This window comes from Zootoca vivipara, chromosome 2, assembly GCF_965207765.1.
Source record: "Zootoca vivipara chromosome 2, rZooViv2.hap1.1, whole genome shotgun sequence".
Classification (NCBI taxonomy): domain Eukaryota; kingdom Metazoa; phylum Chordata; class Lepidosauria; order Squamata; family Lacertidae; genus Zootoca; species Zootoca vivipara.
The window spans coordinates 82,155,163-82,178,177 of NC_142584.1; the positions used below are offsets into that span (position 1 = coordinate 82,155,163).

Genomic DNA, 23,015 nt, shown 5'->3' on the forward strand with positions numbered 1-23,015 from the left:
TGACTGAAATTTCTGTATGTTTCTATTCACTCTCCACATCACCGCCGGGATGACCTATCCCTCCCCTGTTGCTGACATACATAGAGGCAGTGTTTTTTGTGTTTTTTTTGGGGGGGTGGATGCAGGGGTACGCATACCCCTAAACATTTTGTGAATCTTTGTACTTTTGTCCATTTACAGTATTTATTTTTCTTGAGTCAAAATGAGGGTACCCCTAAATATTTTTTTAGGGGAAAAAAGAGCATTGCATAGAGGCAACACAAAATACAGGTTTCGTGTCCTATGCTCAAGACTCTGTCTAGATACTTAGGGAAAAAGAGGAGGATGTGGAACCAAATGACTGAGTTAAAAACCTTAAAAGTACAATTTATTCTCTTTATATTTAAATAAAACAAGTGCTCACCTCAAGCCACTTAAAAAATTTTATTCTCACAATTTGACACTTTGGTAATCACAATTAAGTTGCTTTTGGAGATGGTTAGCAGCATTCACATTGAGCAGAACTTCTTAAGAGTAGCTCAGAGTTGATAATTTTCTCAGCTTTCCTAGGAAAACATTAACCAGCAGATTCAGAAAGCTTGTGTAGAAGTATTATACGAAAGCATTAAACAGAAAAGGTTAACAACGTATACCATGAAATTATGTACATCCCTGAGGATGTTCTGACACTGAAACCAGTTATAAATGGTACTCAAGATACAAACCTCATTTACAAAATAATCCCTGCCTTACAAACAGCGCATTTGGATTATTAAACATAAAAGAATTTAAACACCCAATTTAGTTTCAACATGTTTACACTTTGCCTTCCCATCAAGTCAGGGTGGTGAAATTTCACTTATGGGTTCAATTTACAGACAATCACAAAGCATCAAAAAGTTCAAATTAATATATAAAATACAAATGATACAGAAGTATTTGCATTAGCTGTGAATTAATAGTTTCAACAGGTGCCATCTACCTGCAGCACAGCAGATTGGAACAGCAAAGCCAGAAATATCTAAAGCATCTGTAAGGCCAATAAGAATGGTCTAGAGTCCACGGGAAATGCTTTTTGGTGTTCACCCTTTAAAGGACACCTCGGATGTTTCTCAAGACTGAATCATTTTCTTCTGTGCATCAAAGACGTATCTTTTAAAAAGAAGAGTGATATGAACAGGCTGGACTGAGTCAACCTTGCTGCTTTCATCCTCTTTTCCTGTATCTCCCTTCCCTGCCTTGGGCTTCTTCTTAGAGGTGGCAGTCAGAAGTGCCTTTGTTTCTGGCCTCACCCCATCTGAAAAGAATAAAGATACGTATTTAAAAAAAGGAAAAACCTCTGGGCAAACATTTCAAAATTATTAATGTCAATCTCAAAGTAGTTTGAACGTGAGATCATCCCCGCAGGATTCCAAAGTAGGAACAGCAGTCCAGTAAATCTGGGAGAATTGGCAATTTTATCACCTCATTTCAGATCTCCAATGCCTAACAGAATAAATAAATAAATAAATAAATCTACTGAAAACAGGCCAGCTATGTTGCACATAAAGGTCCATTTATACACTCTAGCCTCTTTCAGAATGACTGTCTTCACCATTCTGAAGGCCTAAAACTCACAAAGAGCAGATGAGGTGGCAAATCTGTGTTTGGGATTTGACAAAACAAAACTCCTGTTTGCAAATACAAACAAATAAACAAGCCTGGGATGTCAGAGACAAAGGTTCTAGCCTAGGCTTCTATCTAAAACACTAGTTTTCCAAGTGTACAAATGTTTTTAGTGAGAGATTACTCCATCGAGTGAGCAGTTTGAAGTGGAAGCATTAGATCTCCTAATAGTTTAAAGACAAACAGTTCCATATTTTAATACATTTGATGAAAACTGAAAGAAAAAAATTAATACAATTGCCTGCTTCCATTCTAGACTACTGCAGGAAATGGGTACACGGTCGAAATTGGTAAACGAGTTATAATTCAGCAAGAAAATACAGTTGCTACTATTTGCCCATAACCACACATGAGAGGGTGAATTTATAACTGTGATTTTGTATATGCCAAAGTGTATCACTACATAATCCAGAGTTTCTCCAGAAACACAATATGAATTATGATGCTTGTTATTTTTATACTCTCATTTTAAAGGGAGAATGAATTTTGTAAGTTTAAACACTTTGCTGGTGAGCAAGTGTTCAGATATTATGTTTAGGAACACAAATACTTGCCCTTCTGAAGTCTTTATTTTAACTTGTCACATTGGAGACTTTTAAAGAGATATACAGGTAGTCTCATTGTAATCAAAGCAGCAGAGCAAGAGAGAATAAGTGGTGTCCAGGGCCTGCCCTTGAGTCTGAGGCCTTTTATTTCTTGAAGTGGGATAAGAGAACTCTCCTTACAAGCATATTCAGTGCCACCCAGCTGAATATTCCGAAAACGTAGTTCTTGGGCAATGAGCCAATTTCAGCTCAGGTATTTCTAACCTGCAGTGTCACATAACCTTATCTCAAACACTTAATCAGCTTCTCTCCCCTCATACTGAAATTCAGAGACAGATTCTCATATCGTGGCTCGACAAAAAGATTGAGATGCTTATGATTTACTGGAGACAGGACGTCTACAAGCACAGGTGATCTGTTCCACTGCAGACAAACTAAATGGCCATTCACAGCTGATTGTGGCGATTCAGTACCGGAAATATTTTTTCTTTCTTTCTTTCATACTTGTCAGGCAGATATATCCACCATGTGGCAGGTACAGTACGCTGCAGCGGCCTAAAAGAAGGCAGACGCTACAGTAGTAAGGCTAGAAGTCCATTAACTTTTCTCTTTTCAGAACTTATGGCCTTTCCCCCCCAGATATGGCATGGCAGAAAGCAGCCTTGTGGATTACCTGACTAAAACATGGTCATGTGAACACAATGTCCCACCTGTTGGTATTTATAAATCCTAAAGCAGTTGTTAAGTTATGTGGAAAACACATGACTGGAAAGCTTTGAGGGCTACTCAGCATTGCTTTTTTTTTTAAAGTATTCACCTGAATGCTGTCCCAAGCTCCTTTGAGGAGAAACAGGATGAACAACAATATCTAAAATTTAAGTTTAAATGTACTAACCACATATCATCTGGAATCATTCACTAGGGAGCTGTGATTGCCAGTGCCTTCTTGTTGAGCCTACAATCAGTATAATGTATGGAACTGTAAGATAGCAAGCATGGTCTGGCAAAGTACCTCTTTTCAAAATTTGTTTTCCAAAATTACAGTATTTCAAGTCAGCTAGGAAGCATGATTTATGTGGACTTCTTCACATGCTACATTTTTAGGTATAAACAGGAGATATTTCGAATGACCCCACATTGAGGAAAGTGGGAGGAAGTCCTGTTGAGAAAGCAGAAGTCCTTTGAAAGGGATTCCGCTGATGGAACTGGTTAGGTGAACCCCACCCACTGAAATCAATGGACCTAATTTAGTCATGTTCATTCATTTCAATGAGTCTAAAACTTGACTACAATTCATGGCTTATAAAACACAGTTTTTGGAAGCAACCATTAACCAAGTGAACCTAAGTATAACTCACAAACTAAATTTGATTCCTGCCCCAATCCCTTGTTCAATGGTCTGTGTGACTATGCATACTAGGAGTTTGTTCTCTTAAGCTGGATGATTAAAAACAGCATCCCAATGGTGATTATTAATTTAAGCAGTTGCCTGTTTGGAAGAGAAAGAAAAATCAGGAAAAAGCAGCTAGTCCTCACTGTGGAATTGTGTTACCTAACAGTGAATTTATTTGTAATTAGAAGAATAAATTCTTCATAGTTCCTAGCTTTGTAAAGAAAAGGTGATGATGTGTTCTTGAATGTCTCCTATTCATTTAAAAAGAGCTTTCTCAGGAGGGGCTTCTACATGCCAAAACTTAAAGTATTTATAGGCATCCCCCCCCATACCTGTGTTTACTTGTCTGGGAACTCTTGATTGAGTCAGAGTTCTCAAATCTGTCCCTGTAGTTATTTAAAAGTGTGTATACACAGAGGTATGCCATCTACATTAAGTAGAAATACTGGTGTAAAACTCATGCACACTGAACAATAACTTATGATGTGAAATGTCTGGAGCTGTCCTATGTTGTGCAATACTTGGAAAAATATTTATATACTGCTTTGCCAGGAACTCAAAATAAATTATAGCAATGAAACAGACACAGTTAAACCAACAACATAAAGAAAGCCCACTAATCAAACTTAGACCACCACAGAAGACTTTAATCAACTTAAAAATAAAAATCTTACAGCCCTTGCTAAAAGAAAGTTCTTCCACTCCTCCCCAGCTCTGTTGAGAAAAAACCCAGGGTCTTGCTCGTCACCATATCCAAACATGTGCTTATGATTTGTCTAATTGGACATGAACAAACCATGAGCTTGGGCTCAAATATCCTAATAAACTGGACTTTGGCTTCCTTCCTGACAGCATGGCAGAATGGGGTAGAAACAGAATGGACATTTTTCAGCAGTGTGCTAAACCATAGTTTGTTTGTCTTTAAATTATGGTTTAATGTGGCATGCAAACCAGACTTTAATCCCTGCTGGAAAGTAGTCCTAGAGGCATGGAATGGCGATTGTAAAAGTCCTACTGCGGCTAAGCTGCAAAAATAGCAGAGGCAACAAAGCCTGTTGACTTCAATAAGCTCATATGCTCAAGACAGGCCTTAAGGCTCCAAAGCCCCAGGCTCTATGAATCGGACATTACAGAGTCTATGGCCTTGATTCTGCATGCTAGTGGAAGACAGTGCAAGAGCTCTCACCAGCGCAACAGGGCTCTCTCCACCCTTCTCCTCCATCTCCCCTATTTCTGCTCTGGAGGGTCAGGAGAAATGCTTGTGCTGACAGAACAATCAAAAGGGATTAACATTGAATTCCTCCCTATGCAACAGATGCAGGACAGGGGGGATAAAAATCTAAACATCCAGTCAACTTTGTTTTACATGAGGAAGAGTGAGCAGAGCAGAAGTGCACAAGGCTGAAAGAAGATGTCTATTTATTTATTTTTTAAAATTTCTATATCGCTTTATTTTTTTAATAAAAACCTCAAAACGGTGTACAGCATATTAAATCAATAAAACAATAGCCGGGCGATGTTCCTCCGGCCTCGTGAGAAGCCTTTTCAGCAGGGCAAGTGAGTGTGGGCCCCACCCCCTAGACCAGGTGGAAAGGACCTTGCAGGGAGCGGCCTTCACGCCTCACAGTCTAGTAAAGTAAGCTTCACAAATGTGCTCCACACCATATTATGGAGAAACAGGGTATGTGTGGTGGTGATGGCGGGGGTATGTGGCAGGATATAAGGGGAAAGAGCACTCCATAGTAAGATTCCACACCTATTCAGGTAGGCAATTACCTCCAAGGCGTTTTAAAGTAGGGGAGGTGGAAGAAATAGGGTAGCTCGTGAGAGCAAGTGAAATCACAGGCTTCCAGCCAAAAGCCGCTCAGGTATTACTGCTAGGTATCTAAATTACTTAATCAGATTCTACGACCCTTATTCTGCAAACAGATTAGGTGGCTGCTGGCATCATACCCTGACAAATGGCATGTGGTAGTCCCCCCCCCCACTCTGGTGCCAGGAGGTCTATGGGCTGAAGAGGCTCTGTGACACCGAGCAGCACAAAGAGGGAAAGCTCAAGCAGACAGGCGGGGAGGTACAATCTAGGTTTCATCTACCTTGCTGGATTTCTCACATTACACACAATGCATACTTTACATTTTACAAGACCAAGGAAATGAAGGAAAATATATCCTTCACTGAAGAAGACATCAGCCCCTTAATAGCTGAAATGACGGATATTTTTAGATTGAGGTCTAGTTTAACTTACTTACATTAAGGGTCTAATCTCTTCTGAACAATGACTATGTAAGCTTGAATACATAGTGAGAAATCTGTTCCATTAATTAAGTGCTGCCTGTACTACTCGGATTTGTAGCAAATGGTAATAGATTTCTCTCCCTTCCTCTCTTGGACAATTACTTTATTTTGCCAACTTGCTAATGGCTTAAATTGAAAAGGCCCATGTGAGAAAGAAAGAAAGAAAGAGAAAGAATTAAGCTGCAAAGTTCTAACAGGCAACTAGCCCACATTGCTCAGAAATACCTACATATACTAATATTATTAATGGGCATGGTAGATAGCAGGAAGCTGAGCAAATTCTTCCCCACCCATTTTGCCTCAAAATGCATGAGGTTATTTTGGTTCTATTGGCATATATATTATTATACAGCAGACTAACCTGTACAGCGTTAGCAATATAAACATCGTAGCTATCACCACACTTGAGTAGCTTCTGCTTGCTTCTGCTTCACTGCTTTTCCTCGAGGTGGTTTTTGCCTAAGCTTTGCACCAACATGAAACCACATCACAGCTCTGAGCTGCAGGTTGTAACAGCAGACACACAACTCCCACATCACGTTCTTGTGTGCTCCTTTCTAGGAGTAACTCTTATGCCCTCTACAGCACATCACTCACAATTTGTAATGCTCCTCTTGCTTCCTGCCATGTTGAATAAAGAGAGGCAAATATGGCCGGCTCCTTTGTGGAAAATGCCATTTTTGCCCTGAAGGTGGGAGGAAGGAGCCACCCTACTCCTAGGATCCTGGTTAGTATCTATTTCACAGCCTATTAAGGTGTTATCTTTGCAGCTTTAAATGTGAAATAGAAACCCCCGTGGTGCTGGAGGAATTCTAAGCTAGGGCAGGCAATGCCAAAGTGGGGCCCTACAGATACTGCTGGACTCCAACTACCATCAGCTTCAGGCAGTGGTCAGGACCGATGGGAGCCATAGTCCGTACCATATGGAGGGCACCAAGTTGGCTATTCATGATACAGGGGGAGAAGTTTCATCACTGCTGTTCAAGTTGCACAACACTTTCCTAGCATACAGCTTTGGTTCCTTTAACTCTTTTCTGAAAATAAATTGTAGCCCAGATTTTTATAATTGCAATGCAAATTTTCATCTTCAGCACGAGTGTGCAACTGAATATAAACATATGCAACCAGATTAATTTGGTATTCAAATTACACACAACAAAACGTAGGCTTTTATTTCTTCAGGGAATCAACTGCAAAAAAAATGGCAGAGGTTGTTTTTAATAACTCTTCTCTTCCATCATCTAGTGCTTGATATTTTGTATCTCCCTAATCAGGACTAGCCAGAAGAACCCAAGGGCGACTAAAACTGGGCCTCTAAATTCCCTTGATGCTTTACTGGACGGGGTAGTTTTGTCCCTAATTCAGCATCTGCCTATGAGAGTCATATATATGATTTGCCTAGGCAAATCAGTTTTATTACCTCCAACCATTCTCATGGTAATGTTCTGTATTCATGAATTAACTAGACAATGCTGAAAAGGGGGAGAAGTTGAACCCCACTTTTCTGCTTTCATAAAGAACTGGCAAACTGTTATTTCCATTCACAGAACAAAGCCTGAAAGGGTATAATCAGAGGTCAGTGGCTCCCATATATAGGTTAACATTTATTCTGTTCCTCACATTAGGTTGTAATTTTTATTTGGAGACTAAGCACCGTTTGTTTCTCTTTCTGCAGACAGCATTCATTATATCTCTCATTACTTCATCTTATGCATAAAAAACTTTTCTCCACTTCCGTCTTGATTAAGCTTCAGGGGCCTGAATCACACAACACAGTAAGCCAAACCTTGGCTTACTTCAGAACAAAAATTATTAGGGAGCAGCAAAGTGGCTGCAAACCAGGAGCACCCATGTTTGCATGGATCCAGCAAGCCATAGTTTGACTTGTTATGCCATGCTAACCAGGCTATTGAGACAATTCAGATAAATTACTGGTCCTCTTTTTACCCATCGTTCAAGAGGTTGAGAATATAATCAGGATAATGAGCTCCCTCCCTTGCAACATCTCACATCACATTTAATTGTATCTGAGGAATCCATAGTGAACCTTCAGCAAGATTTGAAACCAGGAAATGCATTAAATGCATTACCAGAAATGTGTATGTGTTTTATGTTTGATTTACAGTCATACCTCGGTTTAAGTACACCTCGGTTTGAGTACTCTCAGTTTTAGTACTCTGCAGACCTGTTTGGAATGGATTAATCCACTTTCCATTACTTTCAATGGGAAAGTTTGCTTCAGGTTAAGTACGCTTCAGGTTAAGTACGGGCTTCCGGAACCAATTATACCCATACCTCGGGTTAAGTACGCTTCAGGTTGACTACTCCGCAGACCCGTCTGGAACAGATTAACCCACTTTTCATTACTTTCAATGGGAAAGTTCGTTTCAGGTTAAGTACGCTTCAGTTTAAGTACTCCACGGACTATCTGGAACGGATTAAACTACTTTCCATTACTTTCAATGGGAAAGTTCACAGACTTCCGGAACCAATTGTGTTTGTAAACCGAGGTACCACTGTATTTTATTTCTGTGGGCTTTTAGCCGAAATAAAGATCTATCTATCTTAAATGCATTAAGGTGGCAGAGAGGTAATTCATTCTGAGAAGAGGGAGTGCATTACATTGCGACCCCAGTCCCAATCGCTCAGCTGTGCTAAAAAAGGGGCAGGACAGCCCAACTTGTGACCCATTCCCCTCCAAGACAAACGCAACATACAATGTATGTATTATGATAACTTGTCAAGTGCTCGACAACACCTCTGTTTCAGGGATTCTAGACAGGCAGCAGAAACTGGATGTTAAATGAGCCCCTGGCAAGCTGCAAGACATGGCTGATTAGCTGTGCTCAGCTTGGCAGGTCACAAATTGTGCAGGCCTTGTGAAGACAGTTTCCATCTGAATCAACCCATTGTGGGTTGGGGCATGAGGGATGGGGAGGGAGGAGGGAGGAGTCAGAATATCCACCCTGAAATGAGTAACTCCCTCCCATTCATTGGATAGAAAGGCTGTTCATTAATATCATTAATTTCCACTCATCAATACCTGCAGCGTTTTATCCATGTTTTCCAGCTTCAGTTTATCAGTTTCCTAAAACAACCTCTCTCCTTCCATCCTAACACTGGTTTCCCCACAGCTTCCTGGGATGCCCTACATGTTTCCTAAACTGACCATGACTCCTTATGAAGTCCTATCTTTCGCCTCTCCTCTCCCGCTTGGTGCTTTATATCAGCCAAGCTTTTAAAGGAAAGGATTGCTCCCCTCCCCTTTTAAAGGTTGAACAAACAAAAAATGCTGAGTTAATGGAAAAATTGTAGAAAGTTGACCTCTACTTACTGGGAGGAGAAGTAAGACAATCCAATATCTTTTCTGTGCCTGCCTAGGTTGAGAAGGGGATAACAGCCAAGCCACTAGCTAATCAGAATATTGTGAACAGGTGCCATAATATATGTAAGGACTGAGCTTTTGCAGAGAGGGGGGAGGATTAATTTATACAGCTGAGCTCCAAACCCACAAAGAGAAGTTTGTGCACTGACCATATTAAGTATCAGAGAATGAAAAGTGCCAGTTTCTAATGTGATGACAGTTGCACTCAAACACAGATTCAAACTACCCATCAAGAGCCCCATTTCAAGAGCCCCCTTTATGTCAAATGATCTCCAAGCAAACAGGTTGAAAAACTCAATGAACACTGTTAGCGTTGGTATATCACAAATATTTCAGCATCAGCATACAGTGTGTACTGGATTGAGACACCTACAGCATGAAGAGATACAAGGTGCATACCCAGTACACAAAAATTCAAAGGGAGGGAACTGATACCCATGTAATACCAGTGGAAACGTCGTGTTTTAAATGTCTCTCTTGAAAGCCCTATGCACAACTGCAATCATACACAAAAAAGCACTAGATCCAGCACTTCTGGTTCATCAAGGAATCACAGAACCAGTCCAAAGATAGCTTGCTCTCCTTTTCTCTTAAAATAACCTGTCTTAGGGTAAGTCTCAACTACTACTTCCCTGCTCGACTTGAAAATATCCATAAGAGGAGATTCTTATTTATTTATTTATTTATTTATTTGTTTGTTTGTTTGTTTATTATTGGCCAAGTACCAACATACTCAGAATTTTACAGTATATACTGTGGGTTAAACCACAGAGTCTAGGACAGGCATCCCCAAACTCCGGCCTTCCAGATGTTTTGGACTACAATTCCCATCATCCCTGACTACTGGTCCTGTTAGCTAGGAATCATGGGAGTTGTAGGCCAAAACACCTGGAGGGCCGCAGTTTGGGGATGCCTGGTCTAGGACTTGCTGATCAGAAGGTCGGCGGTTTGAATCCCTGCAACGGGGTGAGCTCCCGTTGATTGGTCCCAGCTCCTGCCCACCTAGCAGTTCAAAAGCACATCAAAGTGCAAGTAGATAAATAGGGACCGCTCCGGTGGGAAGGTAAACGGTGTTTCCGTGTGCTGCTCTGGTTTGCCAGAAGCAGCTTTGTCATGCTGGCCACATGACCCGGAAGCTGTCTGCGGACAAACGCTGGCTTCCTTGGCCTATAGAGCGAGATGAGCACCGCAACCCCAGAGTCGGACACAACTGGACCTGATGGTCAGGGCCCCCTTTTTAACCTTATAGTCAGATTACTAAACTGATCATTAGCCATGCTTCCTTCATATCTAGTTTGGAAAGTTAGTACAAAATGGATGATGTGGACAGCAGCATCTAAACTAAGAATCTATCAAGTCCTGGTTCAGGCACAACTAATCCCGGTGATATTCAAACTCAGCGAATAGTAGTCTGTCGAAATTACATTTAATGAGAGCAAGCCAACTTCAAACTGTGCTTTCAGATCCTGGCTTGTTCTCACTTATAGTAATTTAAACAAACCACATTACCCTTAGTTTGGACATCACAGGAACTATGGCTGGTTTAAAACCAGAAGTGGGTGTTTTCAGGCTCCTCTGGTGCGTGAAACAGGAGGGGAAGAGTGTGGGTCACTCATATAGTGGGAAACCATGGTTGACTGTTACACCTCAATCAGACCAATGTGTGGCTAATGCACACAGGCACACAACAATATTATATATCCCTGCAGTATTATATATATATTGCAATATTCTATATCCCCAATATACAATATTGTATATCCCTGCAGCTAGAAGTCATTCTATTGTTTCTGAGGGCTACTTCACAACAGTAATATTTAACACCATCAACACTGTGCTAGGGGCTGTGCAACATACAATTGACATGATGCCTATTCAGACAGCCCTGTCCCCCTGCCCGTAGTTATATCAATGGCAGTAAGAGAAACAGGCTTATCATAATCCCTACACAGACCCTGCAGTCTTGCAGAGACAGGACTTTAGGCCTTCATATCACACCATGGTAATCGGCTGAACAGCAGAGCCCTCTTTACGCTAACTGCTTAGCACCACTTTGCATTGGGACTATTGTCGCCGTAATGTGCCCGTTGCTCTCTCTAGTTTAGACATGCTCACCAGTGTCAGGAAACTCTAAAGCCTATTCTTGATTTGCTGCCAGCATCTACACAAGGCATTATCTGACTCCTTTCTGGAATTCAGAGTCATGTTACTTATTGGAGGTTCGCGAGGAATGTTGCCATCCCTCACTATTGTAAGTGGGATGCGCAATTAACTTCCTTTGTACACTCTGGCTGGAAAAACTCTGCCAACAGCAGCTTCTTGCTTCCCATCTGCATTCATATGTGACAGGAAACTGACTGAGGAGCATAAAACTCATTAATAAAACAATTTTGATACTGGAAGTAATAATTATGGGAGGCAAATGCACTGCTTTCAAATGGGAAAAATAGACTTGCATGCCTCTCTCTCTCTCTCTCTCTACCTAAGGGAGAGAGAAAAATTGAACAAATCCAAAAAGAAGGGTTAGAAAGAGTCCTCATTTACAATGGATTATTCACAGCCATTTTTCACAGTTACAGGATTTCCTTAAAATGAACCCTAACAACCTTACCCTTCCGTCCAGTCAGGAATGAGTAAGTCAGTCCTATAGGAGCTGATTAAATTGAGAACTGGAATCCTTGCAACCTTAGGTGGGAAGTTTCATCCTATACCCCAGAAAGGGGTCGGGTGGGGAAAGTGTAGTCAAGTGGCTGAAAACTCCTACCTGTGATTGCAGCAAGAGGGAAAGGAGAATCATGTGGTACTGCTATCTGAACACAGCAACACAAATAACTCAGCATCACCTTAGATGTTTAGAGGCTTCAGCCAGTTTTAGCACCAACATTTACAACGATGCATACGGACCTCATTTGAATGCTGCAAATATTCTGAAGTACTGAAAATTTCAATTGATATTCTATTCTGATTCAAATAGGCTCAATTCAGATGTCATATTTCACAATCTCTAGACCCAATTCAGTTTTTATAACCCTACCCATCCATGAATGAGGAAGGTCCAAGCATATAATGCAGTATTTTTTATCTTCCCTGAAGAATTTCCAAACTCATTCTACGAAAGGCGTTGCTCTCTCGAATCAGAATCAGGATTTAGCCTGAGCTTCTCCTGAGCAGGAGAGTGATTTTTTTCCATCAGCCTTCTTGTTAAGATTATGAATACAGATAAAAATGGGAGCTACTACTATCATTCCCAGCCTGAGAAATTCAGTATGTGTGTATATATATATATATATATATATATATATATATATATATATATTAAAACTACTGCTCTGTGTATACAAATAATGTATCTGGACCCTGCTATTCACATGAAACCTACTTCTAATGACTATATATCTTTTTATCTCAGATTCATGTCCTCTTTTTTCCAGAGTATTCAAAACATTTTAGTTATGGAGATAAATCACAAATAAGAAATTATTATACATATAAGACTATCCCAAGAACTGAATTTGGAGCATATATACATAGCAGTTGCTAGACTGAGGGGAAATTCTCATACGATAACTTTTGGTTCAATGTGTGTGTGTCGGGGGGGGGGGTTATTCCTTGAAACCAGCACTATCAGGTCTTACTCTGGCAAATCACTGCCATTTCTCCCAGGTTGTCTCCCTAAAATGGGGGCAGGGAGTACTGTCCTCACTCTGCTTGTGTTCTAGGGATGCACCCATGAAGAGTGGGGTAACGGTGAGGTGGGGGTTGCCAACCACCAGGTGACCGGTGGGGTGGGGAGATCATGCTCAAAATAAGTTTCTCGTTGAGAAAAGCGCAGGCCCTGACTAGATATATGTAAAATTAGTAGAGCAGAGTTTTAAACAGGGCACAGTGGTTGAACTGAGATTTATAGTTGAAATTCGGCATCAAGGGTACATTTACTTTCATTTTGATTGTTCAAAGACAATACAATATTGAATTGTCTTTTACACCTTGAATGGGACTTTGAAAATAGGTGCTTCATTCTTGAAATACAGCATGTTGTCCAAGTGCCCACCAACATTATTTCTGATGACTCAGCTAGGCTGCTTTTTTACATCCTCCTTGGCCCTTTTTGAACAGGTGTGGTGTGAGAGACAGTCAAGTTTGGGGCTCATTCTTGAATTCCAGCATGCTATCCTGAATGTGCACACTGGCTTTATTCCAAATATCATTTAAGCTTGAAATACAGAATTGTGCCCTGATTATGCATACCAGCTCTCATTCCAGTAGCTCAACATTGAACAGGGTTATCACATTACAAACAACCTGACAAATGGGATGCTGAACGGGCAGTAATTAAACCAAAGGCATCATCTGGCTTTGACAAATTTGACAGTGTATGCAGACAACAAAAACGAGAAGAAAAAGAAGTATACGACTTTTGGGTGAGTTTATGAAAGCAACATTTGAAAATGGTAGCATATAAGAATATCACTCAAGGTGCAAAGGGCTGCTGGAAGAGAAATCAAGGGTTGCATGCAACTAATACTTGCTCAGAGTTCACCAGTTGGCAATAATGGCCATGACAAAAGTAGGTCCATGAATTTCGATAAGTCTACTTTGTATTCAAGTTAGCTGAGTACAACCCCAATAATTATTTGCCTCTGTTATATTATTATTAATACCCTACCCACATGTCTGGGCAGCTCCCAACAGAATATTAATAATAAAAAAGCGACAACATCAAACATTAAAAACTTCCCTAAATCTGAAGGGCTGCCTTCAGATGTCTTCTAAAAGTCAGGTAGTTGTTTATTTCCTTGACATCTGATGGGAGGGTGTTCCACAGGGTGGGCGCCCCTATCGAGAAGGCTTCCGTTTTTGTGGTAGAAGCCATATCAACGAAACCTATGGTGGTGGACTGCACCACTCCGCTCTAGTGCCACCCCTGCAGGGTGGGTTGCCCAGTGGGAAGGGCTGCCCTGTTCTATTTCTGTCTCCCACTGCTTGCCACCACTCACACATCTGTCACCTAGGGTTAGGGCAGCCCAGCCAATTGCAGGACCGCCACTCACTTCAAACAAAGCTGCTTAACACCTTGGGACAATTGGGAGATGGAGTATTAGGCAGCAGTCTTTCCTCAGCTTGTGTACTGGGATCTTGGCTTCTCCAGCTGAACATGGTGGGGCGTAAGAGACACTGGGGAGTCTTAAAGTGGGGCTGAGGTCAGAGTGGCACTACACCTTCCACTTCAGTTTTCTCCTGTCTCAGGTGAAGCTCCCTGGAGTGTTTTGGGAATAGCTGATTTGGGGCTGCAAGGGAGGGGAGAGAGAAGAGAAAGATTAATACATTCTTTTTCTTGTGGATAGCGTTGCCATTCTTCATCAGGATAGTGGATATTTACTACTATTTAGTATCCTTATGCTTTCCCGTAACTAAAGTTGCCATCCTACGGGCATCTATATTGAAGTAATTTCTATGAACACAGTAGGAGTTACTTCCGAGTGTCGTATAGAATTCCCTATACCTGATTCTCTCTTTCTGCAGGGAGTCTCTGAAGCTAGGCTGGATGATCCCTAGCTGGCAAAGATCTTTTGCCTGGCTATGCAAAGCCTTTGTCAGACAAAGAAGCCAGTTATTCTTCTCCTGCTCGGATTTCAATATGAATTGGAGAATTTAGGGATTTGTAAAGCTTGCCTCTCCTTTGAGGCAGGTTTTAAGGAGCCCCCAAAGTTCTTCTGAGCTTGGTTCAGGAGAACTTCAGCAGCATCTCTAATGCTGTGGAAAGGAGGGGGGAGGTGATGAAAATAAAGTAATGAAAATATTTAGTTGCCCACCGACTCCTAGATTCGTGGTGCGCTAGAAACACACACAATTTCCCCCCCTCGAAGCATTTCACTACGAAGCAAAGCACAGCTGTTTATATTTGTGGTGGCTTCAAGGATGCAAAATCCTCTTGTACAAATTCTTGCTTCAACTGCACTGCTAGAACAGAATTTATTCTGTGCTCTTGGTTATTACAGAGAGAGGTCTCTTTCTTGATGAAAAAGACAGAAGCTGTCTGAGAGCAGGGGAACAGCTTAGGTAAATTCTGGCCAAAGCTGTGTTTGGAAAATCCTCACATCAAGAAGGGATACAACTCTTTCATGCTCAGTGCCAATTCTACACAATAGAACTCTCCAGCAGTCCTTAAAGGCACATTTGTATCTTGGCTTTCAGTGCTAGCAATCAAGAAAGAATGCAAGAAAACACAACTGTTTCCCAAGCACTGTTTGCTGGTGCCATAATTAATGTAATCAAACAATTTCACAAATTGCTTCCAATTGCTGGCGTCACTTTCATGTGCAGAGCCAGACATTCAAAGAAGGGCCCTTCTTTCCCCTAAACCCTTACAGTGGGAACAAGGCTTTGCTAAACAGTTTAGGATAATTTGTACTGTAACAAGTCCCCAGGCACCCTTGACACAATTTCAATTGCCATCTAATTTTCCTGTGTAATTGAAAAGCAGCTACTATGTTTAAATAATTACAACACTAAACAGTTCAGAGAGGTCAGTTCAGAAGTTCCCATAACAGAAGTGGAAGTCTTTGGGAAGAGTAGTTTTCTAAAGCCTCAGCAGTAGATGGTATACTATTATTATCTTCTTCAATTAAAGGTGGCAACTTTGGTTCAATCCCTTACTTTCATATACTGCACATTAACAGAGCTTAGATTTCAAGGTTTACAAAGGCAAAAGATGGAGGGGAGAATGTTAAAAAGTTTACAAACAATTAGAAGACTCCTGCTTGGCACACCACCTCTTTCTCTGTCCAAAGTCTCAAGACAGGGGAAAGGTTGGTTTTTTTAAAAAATAATAATAATGACATGCTAATTTTCTAAGTGAAGAGGGGATTCTTTAGCCACTGGGAAGCTTTCATTTGAATACATAATTTCTTCCCTACAGCTAGTCTAGGAAACAGCGTACCTTTTGATTTTCTTGGGTACCGGTATATAAACTGGGACTAAATTAAAAGGCACAACATAGGCCTATAGAGTTAAAGAAAAAATATTTTGGAAAAATACCACTGTAATTCTGCTTAGTTTCACAATTATTTGGGCATACTGTAATTAATAATAATAATAATAAATACTATTATACCCATATATGAATAGATGTAATAGATAAAAGAATCTAAAGCAATTGCCCACACCTGTAAAAAGTGCTAAAGTATGCCCTTCTTCACCTGTACCCAGTTGTTTAAAAAAGTAAAGCATGCAGAGGAAAGATTCTTAAAATGTAGAACATCACCATTCAATGGAATAGATGAAATAGAATAACGCATGTCAAAACAATGATTTTGAACCATACTGTGCAATTATCAAATCTCAAGTCATAGCTGCCAAGTTTTCCCTTTTCTCGCGAGGAAGCCTATTCAGCATAAGGGAATTTCCATTAAAAATGGGAGAACTTGGCAGCTATGTCTCAAGTATGCAACTAATATAAAGTTACAGGTAGGTAGCCGTGTTGGTCTGGATCGAAGTAAAATAAAAAAAATTCCTTCAGTAGCACCTTAAAGACCAACTAAGTTTTTATTTTGGTATGAGCATGCACACGAAAGCTCATACCAAAATAAAAACTTAGTTGGTCTTTAAGGTGCTACTGAAGGAATTTTTTTTATTTTACTAATATAAAGTGTTTAACTTGCAAAGCTATTGAGCTCAAAAAAACGGTGTGGCTGATATCCAGCTTATTAGGAGAAGAGCTTATCAACCCTAGGAAAGATGGGGAGACAAAAGAACAGAGCTGGCTTGCATAGGCCCCAATGACCTTGCATTAGCTGCTTGCCTGTCCTTGGCATTAAAAAGTCTTCAGAGCACAGACCTTGGTGGGTTAGAAGAAGCTAAGCACGTAGAACAGGTGGTATTGCAAGCATCTGCAAAGAACAGAACAACGTGGGATCTGTGGCTCACAGTCTTCCTGTTCATTAAGAGTCCAGCACTAGATAAATCAGGGTCTCTAGTTCACTGTTAGCTGAAACATTAGGACGCATCCCAAGTGCTCCATGTAATCCTGGTGGGGAACAACAATGGAAAGTTTTTAAAGAGGTTAGGCTTTATCAGACATAATTAGTTTCCATTATCTCAGGGATGGTGTGCATTTGTTGCCACTCTTCAGTGCCTGCTTGCTGATCGGAGGGCTGGAGTTAAAAGCAAGGGTGACCTTGTGTTGGCTTAATTTTTTTCTTTTATTTAAGATCAACTATCACCTCTGTCTTTGATATATTTTTGTCAAAAAAGATAGATTAGCAAGAAAAATGTTGATAGTGAAACAATGATGGGACCTCAAAGCTATACTATTTGTCTTTTATACAGCGATTCTACAGGTTTTTTTTAAAAAAAAACACACAACTTTGGGGGGCAAATACAGAATTGCTTACAGGAATCCCTTACTAATGTATGAAAATTCATTCTCGGAAAGCACTATGAGACAAATGGGAAGTGAAAGTTCCAGTGAACACTTTCGATTGCCAATGGTGACACTCTACAGTGTGGAAAGGGATGATGTGTGGAATTAAACATAGCGCTAACACAAAGGGTAACAAGGTACACTCCAATCTCTCTCTAAGCCCCTTAACCTGTTTTGGGGGTTTCCCCCAATGTTCCAGAACAGATTTAGGGGGGTGGGAGAGAATCTCATTGTGCAAGCAGACCTTGTTCCACGCACACAACAACTTAGTTGAATCCTGGCCAATATTTAAAGGGGTGGGATCTTGTTGACTGATTTAAGTGCTTAGTAGGTAGCATGATGGTGATCAATATGGTGCTGTGTATTCTAAGCAAGCAATGGCCAATGCTTGTAACTGTGTGTGTGTGTGGTTTTTTAAAAAAGACATTCTGATCTGTTTTTGACTCACTCTGTACTCTGTCCACTTTGATATGTAATTTGGGTTCTGAGCTGTTTTGTATGAAGTGAAGTTCTGTGCTCCCCATTCACTTTTATGGAGAATCTAATTATGACTATAACTTTCCCCCATTTGGCAGAAACAGATTAAATCTGTAGGCACAGGGACTACTCCAGGGTGAATCAAGTCTCTCAAATTACAGACAAATAGGTCCAGGGGCTTTTGTGGAGAAGCAAAAGGGATACACTTTCCTCCCTGATCTATATTAGGGCAATATCTGTAACAGACCAACTAAAGCTCCAGAATCCATATTAGTTTGTACATTTTTTAAAATAGCAGGTTCACAGGAGTCTTTTCTGCTGTTGTGAGGGACATTTTCAATAGCCATTATAAGGTGAAGCTGCCCTTAATATTACCTGTGGATACCTGTGGAGTGCTTTTTCCAAGCAGAGTAGACTTTTAAAAAAGAAAGAATTAAATTAAGCTTTTAGTTTAAAAAATAAATTCTCCACTGCTCTGCTATAACAAAAAACCCCCAAAAACCTATCCAGAGATCTTTGGCGCTCTGTAGGCAGCGTTTACATAGCCTCACTTCTTATGAAGCCTATGGTCCTAGATGGGAGAAACAGAGAAACATAGAAAAACAGTGTACAGAAAAGTGGAAACACCCCAATTTGCCTTGTTATTGAGCCCCAACACATAGTAGTTGCACACACCTATTAGCTGGAGTAACATAAAATGAAAGAAGCACACAACTGTCTCTATCTCAGGCATCCCCAAACTTTGGCCCTCCAGATGTTTTGGACTACAATTCCCATCTTCCACGACCACTGGTCCTGTTAGCTAGGGATCATGGGAGTTGTAGGCCAAAACATCTGGAGGGCCGCAGTTTGGGGATGCCTGCTCTATCTAATGGGGGGAGGGGAATTGGATACAGTGGTACCTCAGGTTAATAGCTTAATTCGTTCCGGAGGTCCGTTCTTAACCTGAAACTGTTCTTAACCTGAGGTACCACTTTAGCTAATGGGGCCTCCCACTGCCACCACCGCACAATTTCTGTTCTCGTCCTGAAGCAAAGTTCTTAACCCGAGGTACTATTTCTGGGTTAGCAGAGTCTGTAACCTGAAGTGTCTGTAACCTGAAGCGTCTGTAACCCGAGGCACCACTGTAATATCTATGAATACTCTCGTCCCTTCCAAGCACATCCCAGTTATACAGCAGTAGCTGCTTGTCTGCATTGCCTTCAAAGTTGACCCCAACATCATAGAGACTTACAGCAAGGTGTTCCTCTGTTCTACATTAAGGTGAGCACCAATTCAACAGTGTAAAGGGCTAAATGGTCATCAGGGAAGTGGAATAAAAAGGCAAGAGGGGAGGAAAACAGTACAAAAGCTCTTACAACACCAGCTTTCAAGAAATGCATACAGTGCTGGGTTTTTTTTTTTGGAGGGGGGGGGGGGAGATTCAGGCTGGCAGAACTGACACAGGATCAAAAGCCATTGTGTTACAACGCAACTCCCACTCAAAGGGCTAAATTTGTAGACTGGTAATCCTACCACCTTGCTTGAAACTCTTGATGCGGAGTAGGCACCACAGAAGCCGGTTAAGCTGGCCCAACTCCGCAGACTTATCTGGAGGCATCTGCTGCTTGGAGCTGGTTCAGGGTTTAAGTTGGGCGATATTCATCTTCCCCTGGGCTGCCGTTTTAAAGGAATCCTGAACAATGGGACTTCGGAATAAAGAACATTTAATTTTTATATTATTATTATTATTTTACACTTCTAGGCAAGGGCCTTTAATGCGATTAGGAGAAGGGGGGAGGAGAAGGCTGGATAGCAGCCTTTTCTTTTTATATGTTATGTATATTGTGTGTAAACAAATATGCAATTTGCTTTAAAAAGATAAGGTGATTAAATTTTTATCAGACTTGTACTCTGTTGTCACCACAACAAAGAGAATTAGGAAGAGGAAAGAAAGGCCTTTTTATTTGAATTGTGCTCTTACCAGAGGTTCTCCACAACACAGCTATAAAGCCACTCAATGTTCTCCAAACAGGCCCTTTGATTGCATTTTATTCAACTTGTTTGCATTTGGAGCAATCGAAAGGAAAAGAACGCTCCACATTTTGATGTCTTAATGTTCCTTAATACCTTCTTTAATTTATATTAAGCTTCTTAACTAGGGTGAGGAATTCTTCAAAAACAATAAAGACCCAGTGCAGAAATCTTTCACACACCATGAAAATTGAAATTATAATATATTCATGGGTGTTTTTTTGTTATAAAAAAAACACAACCAGCATTTTGAAGAAAGATTGAAAACACACACAAGCATACACACACATACACACAAATCCCAAAGTTATATGAAAATGTCTTTATCCACAGAAGTAGATGAAAGTTTAAACTAATTATTACATGACAAATAAGGTATTGGGAAAGGATGAATGAAGTATGCCACAAGAACACATTAAACACTACAAAGTTTTCAGTCTAAATATCCTATGAATTCCTTCCCTATAACTTTCTACTATAAAGAGATCAGGAATCTTTTGTTGCACGCTGAAGCAGCCTGACAATTTGCTAGTGTATCCCTCACAATAAGTCCTATTGCGCCTTGTTTCTATTCCTAAAATGGACTTTTAAAACTTCTGAAGTTTCCATAACATAGTGCCCTATTTATATCTTGTAGGTTGAGCCAAACCCAACAGCATGCATTTAATTGCTGGAATCCTTAAAGATACATTCATTCCCCCCTTCCATTCTAACAGTATAAAAAGGTATCAGATTGTTTATGTCCTTTTTCCAAAGTGATAGACCATGCACAGTGTGTGTGTGTGAGAGAGAGAGGGGGGGGGATGCATGTTTCCAAGTAAGAAACCCTGAAAGTTTCAGGAGGAAGTAATTTTGAGCAGAGCAGCAGCAGGATTGTGTAACCTGCTTAAACCTTTCCCACCTCAAATCCCCACCCCTCCTTCACTGCTTTCCCTCTATTTAGGGTGGTGCTGTGGGTTAAACCACAGAGCCCAGGGCTTGCTGATCAGAAGGTTGGCGGTTTGAATCTCCGCGACAGGGTGAGCTCCCGTTGCTTGGTCCCTGCTCCTGCCAACCTAGCAGTTTGAAAGCAAGTCAAAGTGCAAGTAGATAAATAGGTATCGCTCCGGAGGGAAGGTAAACGGCATTTCCGTGCACTGCTCTGGTTCGCCAGAAGCCGCTTAGTCATGCTGGCCACATGACCTGGAAGCTGTACGCCGGCTCCATCGGCCAATAGAGCGAGATGAGCGTCACAACCCCAGAGTCGGTCACGATCGGACCTAATTGTCAGGGGTCCCTTTACCTTGACACCTCTTACACACACTTTTACACCTGCCAGCTGCGGGGGGGGGGGGAGAGAAGGGTGGATCTGGAGTGGAAAACCAGACAGGAGAGGGTGAAGCACACCTACAGCCCGTTGCTTCTCAATTCAAAATAATCAGAAACTGCTTGTCTTCACAAAATGCAGCTCTTGGGAAATCATCCCACACATTTGCATAGAGCAGGCACTTAAGCCTTAATTGTCCTAGATCCAAGTACCAGACACTGCAACATTCCCAACCTCTTTCCTATGTTGAAGGGATGTTGTGAAGGAGAAACCACAATACACCAGTAGGGGGAAAGAGGTCCTATCCTTTTCCTAGCAAGGCTTTCACAGTTAAATTTGCTGTTTGCTAATTTGCTGTTGCATCAGAATTCTGCCAACTGCGATTTGAGCAAAGCGTAATTCAGTCACAAATCAGAATCAAAGGTCTTGATGTTCAGGTATGAAGGCAAACTATGTTTTGCCCAAAGGTAAAAGGTAAAGGACTCCTGGACAGTTAAGTCCAGTCAAAGGCGACTATGGGGTTACAACGCTCATCTCGCTTACAGGCTGAGGGAGCTGGTATTTGTCCAGAGACAGCTTTCCAGGTCATGTGGCCAGCATGACAAAACGGCTTCTGGTGCAACAGGACACCATGACGGAAACCAGAGCACATGGAAATGCCGTTTGCCTTCCCCCCACAGCGGTACCTATTTATCTACTCGCACTGGCGTGCTTTCCAACTGCTAGGTTGACAGGAGTTGGGATAGAGCAACGGGAGCTCACCCCGTCATCGGGAATCGAACTGCCAACCTTCCGATCGGCAAGCCCAAGAGCCAGTTAGGATGAAACGGCAAGCTATGGTTTCTCATAAACCAGGAAGAGAACAAAGGTGGAGAAGAAAGCGCATGGGCATGAGGCTGAACGTAGCATCGAACAATTGTTTGGCGCTGAATCTGAATACAGCCTCCGGGAACAGCAGGTGGCCACCCCTATCAAACCCTGTTTGAGAATACTCTAAAAGCAATCTGGCTGAACTATACTGGGGAGGGAATGCTGGATTGGATGGGTTGTCGGCTGATCAAACAATAATTTATTATTATTTTTTAACAAGGCAACTTTATATTTTCACTACCCCACAACAATAGATTAACTATACTTATGCCCTGCTTTTCAGCCAACATTGGCTTGTGATGGAAATTCATTACAAGATACCGCATGTGCATATATTTGGCGGGGGTGGGGGTGTTTGTAGCCCACTGTCTAATTCCATTCATTTTATTCCTTGCATTTCAAGTTGCTCTTGCCATTGCCTGCTTGGCTAGTTTATTCCTTCTATGCATTTTTAATTAAAGCCAATTGCTGAACCTTTAAATAAAACCACAGAGAGATGTACAGCTCGATCTTTTCTACATGATGAAAGAAGTTTCACCAAATACTCCAGGCTGTTAGAGCCTGGCAGAACATAGAGAAGCTGGTGCTGTCAGTTATTGGATGGTGGAGGCGGAGAGTCTTAGATGTTCACATAACGCTCTCATCCCATCCTTCCAGCTGCT

General features: G+C 41.2%; 1 protein-coding gene across 1 annotated transcript in view; it reads right to left on the minus strand.

The window, feature by feature from the left end:
- Positions 1 to 408: 408 nt before the first annotated feature.
- EEFSEC (eukaryotic elongation factor, selenocysteine-tRNA specific) overlaps positions 409 to 23,015 on the minus strand; it is a 163,315-nt gene continuing 140,708 nt past the window's right edge. The window contains exon 8 of the mRNA XM_035106448.3: positions 409 to 1,276. Coding sequence (XP_034962339.2) covers positions 1,092 to 1,276 — 185 coding nt within the window. The 3' untranslated portion in view covers positions 409 to 1,091. The remainder of the gene's footprint in view (positions 1,277 to 23,015) is intronic.